Source organism: Physeter macrocephalus, unplaced genomic scaffold (assembly GCF_002837175.3).
Source record: "Physeter macrocephalus isolate SW-GA unplaced genomic scaffold, ASM283717v5 random_183, whole genome shotgun sequence".
Taxonomy (NCBI): Eukaryota; Metazoa; Chordata; class Mammalia; order Artiodactyla; family Physeteridae; genus Physeter; species Physeter macrocephalus.
In genome coordinates, this window is record NW_021145472.1 from 22,469 (window position 1) to 39,322 (window position 16,854).

The window sequence follows — 16,854 nt, forward strand, 5'->3', positions numbered from 1 at the left end:
AATTATGACAGTAAAGGATTATATAACCCATTGAATTAACTAAAAATACACAAATCCATTGTGTTACATATACAAAAGTAAAAATATACACAGGGAAAAGAGAAAGTTATTTCTTAAAGTAAAAAGCCCATTAACAAATGTAGAAAGAACAATAAAGTAAGAAAATCATCATTTGGCAAACATCACAATCACAGACTCAGGAAAAAACTGGATGCAAAAACTGGTGAGTTAACATTTAATTTGAGAAATAATGGGATATTTACGTTGCCTCAAAGTATCTCCTCATAAAATGGTTCTCAATTACAAAGAGCAGAAAAGTAACTTCAGTGGAGAAACAGGGCAATTACCAGCTTAACCAAGCGATCAGAGTTAATACAACCAGTTATAAGACGAACTGGCATCATGTACCTCCTGATATGATGCACTGAGGAGAAAACAGCATTTCTTTGATGTTCCTATAAAAAAAATACATAATCTCAATCTTACCATGAGGAAACATCAGAAAATCCCAAACGAAGGGACATTCTACAAGATAACTAACTTTTATATCCTTCAAAAATGTCAATGGACTGAATTCAACACATGACCTGGGACTATCATTTGCTATAAAGGACATTATTGGGATAAAGCGTGAACTTTGACTAGGATCTGTAGATTAAGTAAGAGTATTACATCCTTGTTAACCTCCCAATTTTGATAATTATATTGCATATATATAAGAGAAGGGTCCTATCTTTAGGAAATATATAGTATTGAAATAGGGATAAAGGGGCATATTGCGGCAGCCACTCTCAAACTGTTCAGAAAAATAGTGTGTGTGTGAATAACGAAAATGAAGGAAAACTTTAACATGTGAGGAACTGGAGTAAAGAGTATATAGAAATTCTTTGTACTATTCTTATGCCTTCTGTAACTGGAATTCTGTCAAAACGAAAAGTTTTAAATGGTTTTAAGGGGGCAAAAAGCTAAGATCTTAAGTTTTTAAACGGAAAAATGATCATTCTTTGAGTAGACACACCAGTAGGAAATTTATGTATTTAGTAACTACCTTATGAACAATCTTGAAATGACTACTCAGCTCCCAGATTCCTACATGATTAATCTGCATTTACATGTATTTCCTTGTAGTTATACAGAAAATGATATCTCTGGCACCCCAAGCACCTCCCTTATGTAGCAGTTTACTACTTATCATTAAGTGCCTACACAGTGCACGCGCTATGCTAGGCACGTTTCATAAACTAGCTCTCCTAAGTCCCAAGATAAGGCAGAGAAGTACATATTATTGCACCCATTTTACAGATGAGCAATAAAGGTTCAGAGAAGTGAAGTGACTATACCATGGTTACACAGCTAAGTGGCAGAGGTTTAATCAGAAACCAGGTCTGACTCCCAAGCCCAAGCTCTGAACATTTTCACTATAAGCTCTTAGAGGACTCTATTTCCACTTAAAACCTGTTACCATCTGCAGTAAAGACATCCACAGGCTGGAGGTGGAGGAAAGATCTCCATTCTAGTTACTCAGAATGGGAACAAGAGAGGCTCTGGCAGCCCAACAACCATGAGGCCCTGAGACACATACATTTCAAATGATGTACGATGATGTTTCTGCTAGCCCAAACTTCATTTCTTAAAACCAACCGGCAGGGCCTTCCCTGGTGGCGCAGTGGTTGAGGGTCCGCCTGCCGATGCAGGGGACACGGGTTCGTGCCCCGGTCCGGGAAGATCCCACGTGCCGCGGAGCAGCTGGGCCCGTGAGCCATGGCCGCTGAGCCTGTGCTCCGCAACGGGAGAGGCCGCGACAGTGAGAGGCCCGCATACCGAAAAAAAAAAAAAAACAGAAAGCAACCGGCAAGCGCTGCACTGAGTCCATGGGAACTCCAGATACTCCCCAGCAGAACAGATCAGAGGCCCACTCGATGCCAAGGGCAGGGACGCCGGAGAACAGCAGCGGCCCCTCCCACGGAGAGTCTGGGCACCCCCAGCCCCTCGGCAAAAGCCAGGCTGCACCACTCACCGCAGATAAAGCACGTGGTCTTTAAGATCTCTTCCTTCTTCTGCTTTTCACTCCTCAGATCGGCAAAGGTGTCAATGATGACCCCGAAAATCAGATTAAGGACAATGATGATGACCATGAAGAAGAACAAGAGGTCATAGATCACTCGAGCAGCAAAGAGGGGCTCCTGGAACAGAGGCGCCTCTGTCAGCGGATTACCCCCCCTCCCCAGCACCTGGGTCTGCAGAGCTCGGGGCAGGGAGGGGACTTGATGCACCCAAGTCAGAGGTCCCAGCCCTCCTGGCCCACCCCAACCCCCAGCAGCGCCGTGTGCTCCGTTCGGCACGTTACATTGGGCGTCAAAGTGTAAAAGCCACAAATGCGGCTCTTTTCACACCCGCTGTGTATATTGTGAGTTCTCCAAGTGTCACGTGGCACGTGCCCGAGAGCGGCTTCCTGGGATCTAAGGGGTTTACAAATGTGAGCACGCAGGCCAGACCTGGCCCCCGAAGGAAGGAATCGCTTAAATACACGGAGAGGAGAGCAGAAGCTAACCCCTTCCGCGCCGGGGCCTCCTCCCAGGGCTGCAACTCGATGGCCACCGGAGAGGAAAGCAGCCCTAAGCAGCGGGTTCCGCACGCACGTCTCCTCATCACCGCTCCCGGCTCTGCCTCTGTGTCTCCGGTTTACACTGGAGCCCACTGCGTTGTGCTCTCGCCACCCACCCCGCCCCCCTGCTCTTCCTTCCCCTGGGGCGCAGCTACCTCTTTGGACGGCTTCCTGAGCACGTCTCCCACTCCGCCCCCGCTCCGCAGCCCGTGACTCAGCACTGTGACAATGCACATGAGTAGCGTCTCACACGTGCGCTCTTTATCTTGCTCCGTCTCTTCTGCAGGGATCCGCTCTGCGAACGGATCAGGCACGTCGTGAGAGATGTGAAACGTGAGTGAAAAGAGATCCCGCGATTTGGAGATCATGATTCCCGAATACCACCTCACCAGCTGACAGACAGGAGCCGGAAAGAATAAAAGAAAGGCATCGAGCATCCCAAGCTTTCTTTTTCATCACTGTTTTCGTCACTAAAACGTGCTAATTTCTCAAGCCCAGAAGTGCCCTTCCCTCTATTAAATCTAAAATATTCCCTATCGTTTTCAGATTTTAAACTACAGTGTCAGCTCTGAACAGGCGCTTGATCTTAGGTAAGTCGCTCAGTACTCTGAGCGAGAAGCATGTCTTCTCTCAGCTCAGGGCCCAGGTTCCTCACCGGGGATGCTGTAGGTCTAGATCCAGCTACATTTTTACAGTTGGTCCTCTGAATAAATCGCTTTAAACTGGAAACTGTCCATTCTTACTGGTTTTTGGAGGAAGAACTTGCTGACCGCCCTGTTCTTTTCTCCAGCTGCAGTGAGAATGGTCTTGCTAAAACACCTATCTCATCATATCACTCCCCTCTCAACAACCTGGATCGTGCTTTAAGTAAGCTTTGACCCCCTTAGCCTGACCATGTTAAGACCCTTCATGATCTGGCCCTTTGCTGACCTCTCTGGGTTCACTTCTTCCTGCTCTTCTTCCTCACGATCGTTATCTCCCTCAACGTGCTGTATTCTGCGTCCAAGCCTTTAGGCATGCTGTTCCCTCCAAAAGGAATACCGACCCCTCCTCCTTCGCCCAAGATTCTACTGTTTTCATTCAGCTGTCACCTCCTGGGTGATACTCTTACTCCCGTATTAGGCTGGGTGCCTATCTTCTATATTCCATCCTTATTCTCAGCACTTAGCATCCTCTCTAGTAATCACCTCTTTGCCCACCTCCCTCTCCCCCCACCCCGACCCTGCCACTATAGTATTATATCTAAGAGTACAACACAGTCCTTGGCAAATAGTGGACACTCAGTAAATACTGGCTGAATCAATGAAGCAGCTATTTTCTTCCCATATCGCCTTCTTTCCCCCCGCTTCATCCCCCTCCTCTCTCCCAGCCCTTCCTCTTTGCTGTTGGCCTTACTTCTGAGCAGTGAGTCTGCCTTCATCTGCTTCCAAAGTCATGTGCACCATCTAAGCCTCTGGGGGGAGCCTGGCACTAACATGGTAACGCTGCGAGGTCCTACCTTCTTTGGGTGCCGGAGAGGAGCAGTTCTCCCCAGTCTCCACCCTACACACGTCAGAGTACAGGAACTCGCTTGCCAAACTCTCACTGGCTTCTGGAGAGAGAAGGAAATTTTATGATGAACAATCTGGCAACATATGGTTAAAATGTTTGAAGTCCCCAATTCACGGCTGATTAAACAATTCTTTACATAAATAACACCCGACAAGCCTGCATATAAATTCAAAGCAGAGATGCAATTTACACTTTCATTTGGTGATCTGTATGGGAAAAGAGCCAGAAATGTCAATTCCTGTAAGCTTACTAGAAATATCGCAGTTAAATAGCACCTCTCCAACTTTAAAGACAAACAGCTGAAACTCTTCGACAAATACTACTGAACATACAGACTCCAGCAAGATTTATACCAAGTCTGCCTGAGAAGCGGGCGTGGAAATCTGAGGTCCAGATCAGTTTAGTTCAGAACCCTAAGATGGTTGGCAGTGAATATGCCATTTTTAGTGTCAACTTGGAGGCTCGAGTTACATGCCAAGAATGCAGCATTTGGGAGGGAGAAAAAGGCTGCCTGGCTTAGTTACAATTCTAGTTTGTTCCTTGGACTCAGGGCGCCTGGCTACCAGATGAAAAACCAGTAATGTTTCACTTACTAGTGTCAAGTATTTTAATTGAGGGAAAAGGCACTTGGGTATCACTCAAGAATATGTATCTCTCTCTCAAAAGAGGAAATCTCTTCTGTTTTTTTCTATAAATTAAAATCATATAAGCTCACTGTAAAACTTGCACATTGTTAAAAAAAAAAAAAAAGACCCAGAGACAGCCACTGATTGCAGTCTGCGGGTATATTCTTCCATATTTTATAAGACATATATGAGCTTTTTAATTAAAAATAAAAATCTACACAGAACCTATTGTAGTTATTCTTCTGCAATTTCCTACCATATCTTGGGTACTTTTCCATGAAGGTTTATAAAGACGTACCATACCTGTAGGGTTCACCACACCATGGATGAACCACACTCTTATGAAACACTCCCTTACGTTGAGATTGCTTCCAATTTCACACTGCAATGAACATACTTCCGTACACATCTGTTTCTACATTTTTTTTTTAAAGGATAAATTCCTAGAGGTAGATTTACCAAGCCAGAGGAATGCATACTCCTCTGCTTTCAATATACATGGTCTAACTGTTTTATGAAAATGTTGTACTAGTTTAAAATAGGACTTTAGTAAATAAATTCAATGTAGCATCTGGACACTCACACTTAGCACTGACACATCATACCGCCCTTTGAATGAAGGGAGAACTAAGCCCTGTATTCAGTTCGCACTCTGAGTGTTAGGGAGATACCTGCACTGCCAAAGTCATCATTTTTAGCTCAGTTGTAATCAGGAAATACTCTTTTAACATTAAAAAAGCTCAGAAGATCCCAAACCCACCTGGAAGAGCGGTTTCATTGGGCAGCCTATCTACTTCCAAGATGAAGTCATCCTTGAAGAAAAGGTAGCCCACTATTGAGAACAGGTAAACCAGGATCAAAGCCAGGACCGCTGTCAAGATGATGGACCGTCCGTTGCGAGTGACGCTTTTAATGACATTAAGCAGAGTCTCTTCTCTGTACACTAAGTCAAAAAGCTTTAAAAACAAACGAAAGGACAACAATGGGACAATTTTAAGAAGCCTCTATACTAGATGGACATCAATATCCCCTAATGACAACTTTATAATGATTTATAAAGAATTTACCCTTCCGGAAACTCAAAAGCATTATACCCCTAACGTGTTACACCTGCCTGTCTTAACAGTGAAAACCGAGGTGGTAAAAATAAGGAACAACAAATATAGAAAAGGAGGGTGGGAAGCAATAGCAATTTCAAGTTGTTTACGTGTAGCTTAGAGGTCTTGGGAATAGAGAAAATACAGGCTGTACCAGTGAGCTGCAGAGGACAAGGGGGAGGAAAGGGATGAGGGTCCTGGCATTCATTTAGGGATTACTCACTGAGCTCCTATCAAGGGCCAGCCACTCTGGATATGGGACTGGCTGACCTGCAGTGGGCCAGCCCAGGGAGCAGGGACTCTGGAGTGGACAGAGGTTCAAACCTCAGCTCAACCGCTTGCTGCCACCAGGATCAGGTATTACCCCCTTCCTCTCGGAGCCTCAGTTTCATCATGTGCAGACTAGAGGAGAGAGACTTATTGTAAAGAATAAACAGACAGTGTATATATAGTGCTTAGCATACAGTCATACTTATGTGCTGAGTAAGTCCACAATCGATGGTAATTATCATTAAATTCCTGACGAAGGGACTGGGCCAAGGTCACACAGATAGTACACAGCAGGGACGCTGGCGGTGGTAACAACGCCAGGAAGCCTAAACCCTTCCTATGGCCCTGGTCGGGGCAGAGACCCCCTGCGGTTCACAGCGGGTTCACCATCTTGCTGCGCCCTCTGTCCAAGGGGCCTGGGCTTTGCAAGAACTTGGCTTCATGAGAAATGGAGGCTCCCTGGAGGTACTCAGAGGTATGGGAGACCAGTAGCTGGTCTTCTAGGAACTACAATCTCACATATTTGGCTGGAGGGTTGGCGGAGAGCCATGAGAGAAGAGATGCGCGGTGTTATTCTGGACCTGGGCGGGGGGGGGGCTAGCTTTAATATGGCCTCTGTGTGGACATCTGATCCTGTCCTGAAGGTCCTGCTTCCACCGTGGCTTTGGGGAATGACTGTACACAGCCAAGTGAGTCAGGGGACAAGGGTGTGAATCCTGACTCTGCTTTTAATTTGATGCAAGCTGTTGATCGGGCCATGAGACCTCTCTGGACCTCAGTTTCTGCATTGGTAAAATCAGCGGACTGAACTAGCTCATCTCCGAGTCCCTTCCAATTTAGAATTTTACGTCTGAGTTCATTTTCTGCTCAATTAGCCCCTCTGCCTCCATAAGGCCACTCTGTGTCCTGAGACCAGTGTGAAGGGCACCGGGTAAAGGAGGACACTTAAAAGGAAGCAAGGAAGAGGCGTTTATTCGATATAAGAGTACAAAGGCTAATGTTGCTGTTAATGTTGGTTAAATATTTTCCAGCACCCACCTGAAGCAGCAAGTAAGAGCGACTTCAGACAACAAATGACACTTGTTTTCTGGGGCTAAGAACTGTAGAGATTATACAGCCCCCAAATCACTGAAATGACAAGTAACTTTTTCCTTTTATCTATAATTTCTGATTTTAAAACAATGGACATATGTCACTTCATAATAAGGAAAAACTTTCTTCTGATTAGAAAATTAGACAAGTTCAACGGAGAAAACTTTGAAAACACAAAAAAGCACAAAGAAAAAACAAAAATCACTAATAACCCCAATATCTATAGACATTTACTCAACACATTCTTTCCTTCTGACCTTACTACATAATTGAAAAAAGTGTAACGTATGCATACATATTTTTACAAAAATATTATACCGTAAGCTGGCATATAGTCCGCTTCCTTGGTAAAAAGAATCATGAACATTTTCATGTCAAAAAGATCACCTAGTTAAAGTACCTGCCTGGATGATAGCCTGATTGACAAACTCAGAATCTCTGTGACGGTGTGATCAAAATAGATACTTTTTTCAAATCTAAGTAAATAACTATCATCACAGCTCTGGTTAAAAATAAGCAGTGGTCTGATTTTCTGGATAATACCTTTTCTCTCTTCCTTCTGGTACTTTCACTCGTTTTAGATTAGAGATTAGTCGAATATGGTCCTGAAGTATTTATAGTCTCTTGAATTTGGGCAATATAGCTGCCACCTGTGTCTATATTTAATAAAAAGAACAATTAGATCTATTTGCATTTCTGAGAGCTTTTTCATTTTATGTCCACGGATCTTTGTTAAGGAAAGTTTTACTTCATTCTGTTTTGAAGCTTTGTTTCTGTTACAATTTTTTCTGAGGAAAAAAATAATAAACCTTATGTCAGTTTCCCAAAAAATAAATAAATAAATAAATGATCACCTAGTATTCCAGTGTATGGAGAAACCATACACTGGTCTACTCAACCAATATCTTTTCCTTTTTTAAACAGTCAAGATGTTTTCAATTATATATCATTAAAAGTAATGCTGTGATGAACACCTCTGCATGTGCCTGTATAGATACCTGTCCAGTTATTTCTTTTTGGCAAGTTTCCAGAAATGGAACTGTTGGGTCAAATATTATAACACACAATATCGCTCCACTGCTTTCCGGAAAGGCTGTACCAATGTATCCTTACCACTGTTAGAGAACGACGCCCATTTTAGCGCACTCTCACTAGAAGTGGGCATGATTATGCTTCTGAACCCTTCCCAACATAACAGGTACAACACGGGATCACGCTCATGTTTTAGTCAGTAGTCACTGTTTGACATTAGAACACTTCCACGTTTACTGACCATGTGAATTTCTCCTTTTCTTACCTGCCTGCTAACGAACGAACTTTGCACACTTTCATCTTGGGATGTTAATAGTTTGCTAAGGACACAACTTGAATGCAGGCTTGGGACCGGGTTCAGCCAGTCTTGGGGTGAACTTCAATTAGGCCACAGTCACCCACTCTGCCTTTCCGCCCTGCTGGTGCAGAGCTTTCACGTGACGTGTGGGGTTTCCCTGCTAGAGGTCTCTCTCCAATTCCTTCCTGTCACAGGCTTTCCTCATGTGTGGAATAACGTGAACCGTTTCAGTATTTTGTCTGTGGTTCCCAATAGACACGTTAAATACTGCTTTTGACACCAAAAGGAACACAGCACTTGAAGTCACAGAAAGTCAAGGCCCAGATGGCTTAGAAACCCTGCAGAAGCACCTATGGAGAAGCGTCCAACCCCAGTCTCATTTGGCCCTGGTCAGTCTTTCTCCAAGTGCACCGAGCCGAGGTAGCGTCACCAGGAGCTCGGAGCCCCTCTGATCCTTCTGTGACAGGGGAGGGACGGGAAGGCAGGCATGCAGACTGCAATGTGAAGTACGGGTTTCAGCGAAGCAGGGACTTTCTCACAGGCTCAAATGAAAGGCAGCTCAGGGCTGTGCTTAAGCACTTAGACCCGGGAGTCAACAGAGCTGCGTCGCCGTCGTGGTCTCTGCCCCTGACTTGCGGCGCGACTCTGGTCAGGTGACCTGCCTCACCAGGCTCCACCTGGCCGGTGGTAATTTGCAGAGTTCATCCGCCTCAAAGGCGGTCGTGAGAGGGGACAGAAAGAGCACACAGGGAGCAGTCAGTAAGTGACAGTCACTGTTCTCTTCCACACTGTGAGGCCCGTGAGGGCTGGGACGACACTGCCTCGTCTCACCGTGACACCCACCGCGTCTAGTTCTGGCACCGGCTGGCACTGCCGATGAGCAAAAGAAGAGGATTTGATGAACAGAAAAGCAAACAGAGCCAACGGGATACAGATGGTCGGAAAAGTCATTCTCTGCCAGGGCGAGATGGCACTGTCTGAAGGGGACTCCCCTACCTCGTGGGAGAGACCCCCTCAGCAGGGGTGGGAGAGACCCCGACTCAACTCTGCCTCCCCACTGAGAGAGGACAGGAATTTGTCAGGTTCCGGACTTGGGCCTCCCAGACTCACAAACAGGAACCCCACCCAGGGGTGTTGTTGCATGAGACAAAAAGGCTTAGAAATATACACAGAGCTCTAAAGATCTCTGATAGAGAGAGACCAAAATAGGGCACGTAATGGCCATAACAAGTGTATCCAGAGACCTCTGCCTAAAACCTCAAAGTACGGCCAGACCTATTTTAAAATGAGGGAAACGAATCCATATCCATATCCCTCAGCCTGCCAGCATCCACCACTAATGGAAGGAGCTAATCCTGGAGGCCTAGATGGTGCATCCTTTGTGGTGTTTGGATGGGAGAGGGGAGACAGGATGACAGACACAGTAATAACAGCCGGCTGTTGCTCAGCATTTCTGAGGCGGTGCTGTTCTCAGACCCTGACACGCGAAGTAGCAGAAAATCCCTACGATGGCCCTGCCAGGAAATGGACTGTTCTCCCCATTTCGTAGATGGGGAAACTGAGGCACAGAGCAGTTAAGTCACCAGGCCGGAGACCACATGGACGGCAACTCCTAGAAGTGCCTTCCTTGCTCTGCTTAGGTAAATAAGTAAATCCCTCGTCGTTTCTTTTTCTTGGCTGCACCACGCGGTTTGTGGGATCTTAGTTCCCCAACCAGGGATCGGACCCGCACCCTTGGCAAGGAAAGCACACAGTCCTAACCACTGGACTGCCAGGGTAGTCCCAAGTCCCTCGTCTTAAGTCAACACTTAGGCCTTGATCATTTTTTATCATCAGAAACATTCTAACACTTCTATTCCCTTTATGGATGGTTTTGCTCGCAGAAAGGTCAATTTTACGCTTCCTGTCATTTGACATAGGTACAATGAAGTGGTTCTTTATCTACAACTCTACAGGTCAAGATTCCCTGTAATGACAGGAGAATAAGCAGATAGAGGTCTGTCATTTAAAAACCTGCTCAGGAGGAAAATAATGGAAAATCAAGATATTTATTAACCACTCAGCTCAGACTGGAACACAACTTCTGCTGAAAAGGTCTCCTGGATCAGGGCTTCCCTGGTGGCGCAGTGGTTGAGAGTCCGCCTGCCGATGCAGGGGACACGGGTTCGCGCCCCGGTCCGGGAAGATCCCACATGCCGCGGAGCGGCTGGGCCCGTGAGCCGTGGCCGCTGAGCCTGCGCGTCCGGAGCCTGGGCTCCGCAACGGGAGAGGCCACAACAGTGAGAGGCCCACGTGCCGCGGGGCCCCCGTGCCGCAAAAAAAAAAAAAAAAAAAAAAAAAAAAAAAAAAAAAAAAAAAAAGGTCTACTGGAGCAATAAATCTATCAAGCTCATTGTCATGGGTCCTGGGTCTTTGAAAATAGCTCCTGCTCTTATTGGCACTCCATGTTTTCACTGGAAAATGGATCCCACGAGAACTGTCCAAAGGTGATAGTCACAAAAACATTCTCCTTGTAAGTGCTGGCTGAGGCCGAGAAATAAGACAGACAAAGGTGCACATGGAGGCAACATCTCCTCATCCAGATGGTGGGCGTCCTCCATCACCATGACCACACGGTGTGATCGTGCACCTCCTGGGCTCCCGAGAGCTGACCTGCTCCCTGGGTAGCTTTCCTCTCCAGATGCCCCAAACGCCGCGTACAGGGCGGGCTACGACCTCGTAGACCAGGCACACCCGTCACCATGGAAAGGAGGGGTCCGTGAGGGGAGGAAGGACACAGGATGCTCTCCTAGTTGCCCACATGTAAAATCTTTCAACACCAGCAACTCACCAGCAAACTGTAGAAGAATTCATGGACGAAGAGCCCCATGGCGCAGATCAGCAGATACAGCAAATGATAAAGGAACTCAACATCCAGAACCATGGCTCGGTAGCCTCTGGTGAATGTTCCACAGTTGCCCACAAAGCTCATCAGAAAGATGATTTTATTGCAGACCTGACAACAATGACAGCAACGGTCAGATAAGCACGGACCATGCCGAACTCGAGACTCTTCACAAGAGCCGAGGGCAGTTTGCCCCCAGGCGTCTCTCGGCGCCTGTGCCCAAACAGAAGCTTCCTTTTGCACCCAGGGCCCACCGAACGCGCCGAGAACTGTTCTGCGGATCAAAGTCATTTCATTACTTTGCTTTTCAGGCATATTGCGAGTTAATGTGACAGTCAAATAACTTCATGTGCAACACTAATCAAGTGGCATTTGTAAGTGACAAAAACAAAATGAACACATACTGAAATTATGATTCTCAAGATGAGATATGAATCATTTCTAACATCCTTACATGAGTTAGTCAAACAAAGAAGTCACCTCAATCCACGAACCCTGTGATCAGCATGATTAAAAGTGTTTTCTAACTTTCTGTTACATTCTAGGCACTAGAGGGTTGCAGTGTAATGCGAAGCAGCCAGTTCTTGTCATCCACTGCTCCTAATTTTACAGGGAAAATGAGAATTCTCTTGGGGTGGGCAGGGGAAAGTAAGTGACTTCAGGATGAGTTCTATTCCCCTGTCCCCCTTTCTGGGAATAACTTTTTTGTTTTTGTTTTTTTTTGGCGATGAAAGTTAAATTTATTGTGGTATTCATTTTGTAATATCAAATCAAAATGTTGTACACCTAAAACTAATACAATATTATATGTCAATTACATCTCAATAAAAAGTTAAAAAACAATATATGAAAAGTATGTAACCTTATTAAGCAAAGAAATGTGATTTTCCTGATTTCTTCCTTTTCATAGACTCATATTTCATTGAAATAGTCACATATCCATGGTAAAAGTAACAGCATTTTTTTCCAATAGCATATAAGAGTATAAAGAATAAAGGTAAGTCTCCCTCCCAACCTATACTATCAGATCCCCCCGACTCTCCAAGAAGACTACTCTTATCCCCCGGAAGGAGCCACACTGGGACCTCGTAAAGTACCAACGCTTGGCCCTCCTTGGGTTGGGAATAACTTCTATTTTTCCTCTGGGGATCCATCCCTCCCCATGTATCGGTCCTTGAGGTCTGGGTGGGGCTCCATCCTGGCCAGTCGGAATTATGGCAATCTCCTGGCAACGACTGGTTCACGGACAGGCCCGTGACCAAGTGGAGTCAACGACACCCACTGAGATCCTTCCTGGGACTGCAGCGTAAGGCAACTTTGTTCTTTACCCCTGACCTTGGACCTGACAGAAAGTGAGCTCTGAGGCTGCTGGCATCCATCCTACATTACCATGGAGCCTAAGGGTACCACCGGCGCAGAACCAAAAGAGAGGAACTGAGCCCTGACACTACCGTCCAGCCTCCTGAATTCAGCTACACCTGAAGCCGGGCGCTAGATTCTCAGTCACATTTTCTCCTTTGCTTACATTAGCGTGGATTAGGTTTTCTGACCCGTGCAACTGAAGGCTGACCTACTGTATAACAGAGTCCCACCTTTGAGAGAAACGCCATGCCTGAAGTCTGCCTATAGCAACACGCTGCTAGAAAAACCTGAATCAGGAGAAAGGTGGAGAGACTGCGTTTCGGCTGCACTTGGTAAAACCATCTCCTGCTACCCGAGCTAGCTTGGCCACAGGTGCTGGGGAAGCGGTGCCAGTTAATCTGGTGGGTCAGTGCAAGCGAGCTTCTCAGCAATCAGATAAGGGGGGAAGCCAACACCCACGGAGAAGGTTCGGCTTTCTCAGACAGGCTAACCTTTCAATCCACCAGGTCTTTTTCTTCTAATGTTCTAACCTTTGCCACTATAGGATCTTTTTTAGGGTGAGAAAGCATCATTCATTCTGAAAGAACTGTGTTGCTGGGGTTTCAGAGAGGAAAAAACAAAAACAAAAACAAAAAGGCCACACGCTCTGGTTGACATTCCAGGACCTCACACAAGCCCAGGCACCTGCGGTATTAACAACAGAGCAGTCCACTTCACCTGAGTCCACTCTTCCCTTTAACTTCTGCCCCCGTTTTCTCTGTCGCTTCACCAGCAACTGTCTCCTATTCACGGTCTTAGTCTGCTGTCCCCACTTCCTACGGACCCCACTTTGGTTAGTGTCAGATGTGGCTTTTGGTTCCAGCTCTCTAGTGCAGCGGCTCTCCCCACGTCCCCAGGGATTCTCCAGGGCACACACAGCCGTCTTGCCCTGTCCACTCCTAGCACCCAACCCCAGCTCCTGCAGCACCCTTCTCACCACCCTCCCTGCACGCGGCTGCCAGGACACCACCCTGGGCTGCTTCCCCAGATCTTAGATCTCCAACATTCCTGCGCTGTGTGTCCACAGCAGCTTTTCCGTCTCCCGTTGCTCCATGTGAACGTTCCTCTTTTGTTATCCCCTCTAAATAACTGTTTACTGTTTCAGCTATTCCCCCCCCCCCCCGCCCCTGCAGCTAATGGTATTATGAATCGTCATTAATTATCCAAATGGAGTCTTTCCCCCAACTGATTTACATTAAAGAGAAAACTATGGAACGACCAAAGGCCAGAGAAACAAAAGAAGTAACTCGCAGAAGACAACCTCTGAAATACTGAGTGTTTTTTCCTTTTATTTATTTGTTTCTCCTGTATTTCTTTCTTAAAAAGCTTCCTCTCACTGCAGGTGAAGCCTGCATTTCCTGCTTCAGCGCTGATGTGGCTCTGTCACTCTGGTCATGCCTGATTTTCAAACATCAGGCCCAACGTTAATAGCTTGCCTTGTTACCTCAAGCCCAGCGAGCCAACAATTTTGGTCTCTTTTCACCCTGAAAACCAGGTCTGGCATGACTTTGTTTTAGCTGGAGGCATCATTCTTCTCCCAGCCTCCCGTGACTAAAAATTTGGAGTTATACTTGCCTCCTTCATCACCCAGTCAAGACAGTGATACCTTCTTTGCCTGGAGAAAAGGACCCAGACCAAGCCCTGCACTGCTTTCAGGCTTAAGGCTCAGACCCTACGCCCACCATGTGTCGCTGTTCCCTCCGAAGCTCTGACACCTGTACCTTCCTTCTTCTCCGTTATGACCAAGACACAGGCTTGTCACACGTAACTGAAAGCCCTGCTAGAGGCCCTAAGTGGTCCCCCACCCACCTTGCTCAAATCCGTGTATATTCACGCCACTACCAAGGGAATTTTCTCAACCACCGAACTGCTCAAAAACCCTGAATCATTTCCCACTATTGGGAATAGAATTTCCCAACCTATATTCTATACAACACTAATTCCAAGTGATACTTTACAAAAAATGTGGGCAAATAAGTTCGGGAAACACGAATACCTGGTGTCCCTTTCTTACGGATTCATAACCCGTATCAGCATGTTAAAGTCTCAGAAATGCTGCCGTGGAAAACCCTTCATGTTGCTTAACCCAGCATTTCGCACATCGATTTGACCAAGGAACGCTCTTTTCACCTAAGGTTTATCAACTTGGAACACGCTGACCTGGAGGATGAAGCCCTAGTGCATCTTCCTGAACTGCAGGGCCCAGGTTCCTGGTACAGGATCAGGCCCTACAGGTCAGTACGTGAGCCACAGAGGAGGCGAAACTCAACGGGTGGTCGTCTCCTGAGAAGGCCCGGGCTTCCCTCGCTGCTGTGGCCTATGGGGAAGATGCTCCGCTCAATCCCTGCTTCCTGGCCCCACTGTCTCCATGCTTTAAGACAAAACTTCAGCCCTGTCCCCCTTCTCCCCTAGCGCCCTTGCTGCCTCTGCCATCTGAACAGCCACTGGGGGACATTTATGATTGCGCTCAATCACTGGATTCACCTTTTTTGCAGTATCACTTCCATTTTTGAACCGTGACCTCAGCTTCCGTACACACGCAGGGCAGAAACCCCTGGAAGGCAGTTTTAGATCCCCACATGTCCCAGTTCGTTCCTTTTTTTCACCAGGAAACCTGTCCAATTTATGGCTTTGTATCAGCTGTGTCCATTTCCTAGGAATTCCACAGATGGAGTTGGCACCTACCCGTCCACAGCGGTGAAACAGCATTTCCAAATGTCACTACTGACTTTGAGGTAACTCTCCTTGATTCTCTTCTTACCTCTCCACCTGCTCGATCTCTGACAACAGTTCCTCTTGCTTCTCTGCAGTCCTCACCAGAAGTGGGTGGACATTCGGTCATCTGACCGAATGGCTAAAATCTCTCGTCCTAGCACACCTTTGACCTGATTGGCAAAACTAACCCAGATCTCAACTTCTCTCCCTTTGTCTGCCTAATCCTGGGAGGAATATTCCCTGAAGATGAGACTGTCGGTGCCCGGAGAGTACGTTAAGAGGCCCACCGTCTTGTGAGAAGAGGAAAAGGGACATGGCCACCTGCAGCTCTCCTTTGCTTCTGCTATTTTAACACTTGACCCAGATACTATTTTTCTGCACTGGAAGCACAGGCCAAGATTCTGGGGAGGATGGAAGGCATTCCTACTTGTATGTAAACACAAAAGTGGCGATGAAGGTATTCATACTTACGTTGAAAGCTCCCAGAAGAAACAACGTGGGTTGTAACCCGACTGAAAATATCAACCGGAGAATTGTGGAAGCGATTAAGGCCCGGATGCCGTGGGGCTTGGGGAGGGCAATGACGATGGCCAGAGATATGAGCATGGCTGTCCACAGCAGCCCCGACCAGTGTGGCTCCAGGGTTCCTGGAAGGACAAGGCAGGGCTCTCAGAGATCAGAGCTTTCACCGGGTACAGGTGACAGACCAAAACAGGTTTAACGTCATTTTCTTCAACCACCTCTCTGGCCTCGTATGTCCCAACCCTCACGTCCAGTTCTCTGCCCCAGATGTAACCAATCACATCCATGTTTTCTTACCTGCAAGCCTTCTACTGATACATGTTCCTTCCACCTGGGAAATTCTCTCCCTTTCCCATTCATGTTAAGTCTTAGCCTAGAGGTCACCTCTTCTAGGAAGTCTCCTCCTCACAAAACATGCCAGGTGCTCCTTCCTTCTCTGATTCTTGTACCCCTGGTCATCCCTATGGGAAACTGTTCTCTAGCGGTCACTGCCCCCTCCCTAAACCCCATCCCCACCAGACTCCAAATTCCCCAAGGGAAGCACTGGGCACCCAGTAGGCACCCATCAAATGAGTTTGTTCCATGAGCAAAACTCAAACATGTGTCACACTTTACTCTTAGGGGAGGCGAGCTGGAAGAATAAACTTCTAATTTCTATGAAAAGTATGCTAAGGGGGCTTCCCTGGTGGCGCAGTGGTTGAGAGTCCGCCTGCCGATGCGGGGCACACGGGTTCGTGCCCCGGTCCGGAAAGATCCCACAT

The 16,854-nt window shown here is 46.7% G+C and overlaps 1 protein-coding gene across 3 annotated transcripts in view; it reads right to left on the reverse strand.

Moving 5' to 3' along the window:
- The window catches only part of LOC114484938 (inositol 1,4,5-trisphosphate receptor type 1-like), a 98,608-nt gene that overhangs the window by 22,457 nt on the left and 59,297 nt on the right, over window positions 1-16,854 (reverse strand). For all 3 annotated transcript variants that reach the window (XM_055082607.1, XM_055082609.1, XM_055082608.1), the window contains exons 11-16: window positions 16,043-16,218; window positions 11,402-11,566; window positions 5,543-5,738; window positions 4,104-4,196; window positions 2,761-2,900; window positions 2,018-2,183 (exon numbers count right to left, since the gene is read on the reverse strand). In XM_055082607.1, coding sequence (XP_054938582.1) covers window positions 2,018-2,183; window positions 2,761-2,900; window positions 4,104-4,196; window positions 5,543-5,738; window positions 11,402-11,566; window positions 16,043-16,218 — 936 coding nt within the window. The remainder of the gene's footprint in view (window positions 1-2,017; window positions 2,184-2,760; window positions 2,901-4,103; window positions 4,197-5,542; window positions 5,739-11,401; window positions 11,567-16,042; window positions 16,219-16,854) is intronic.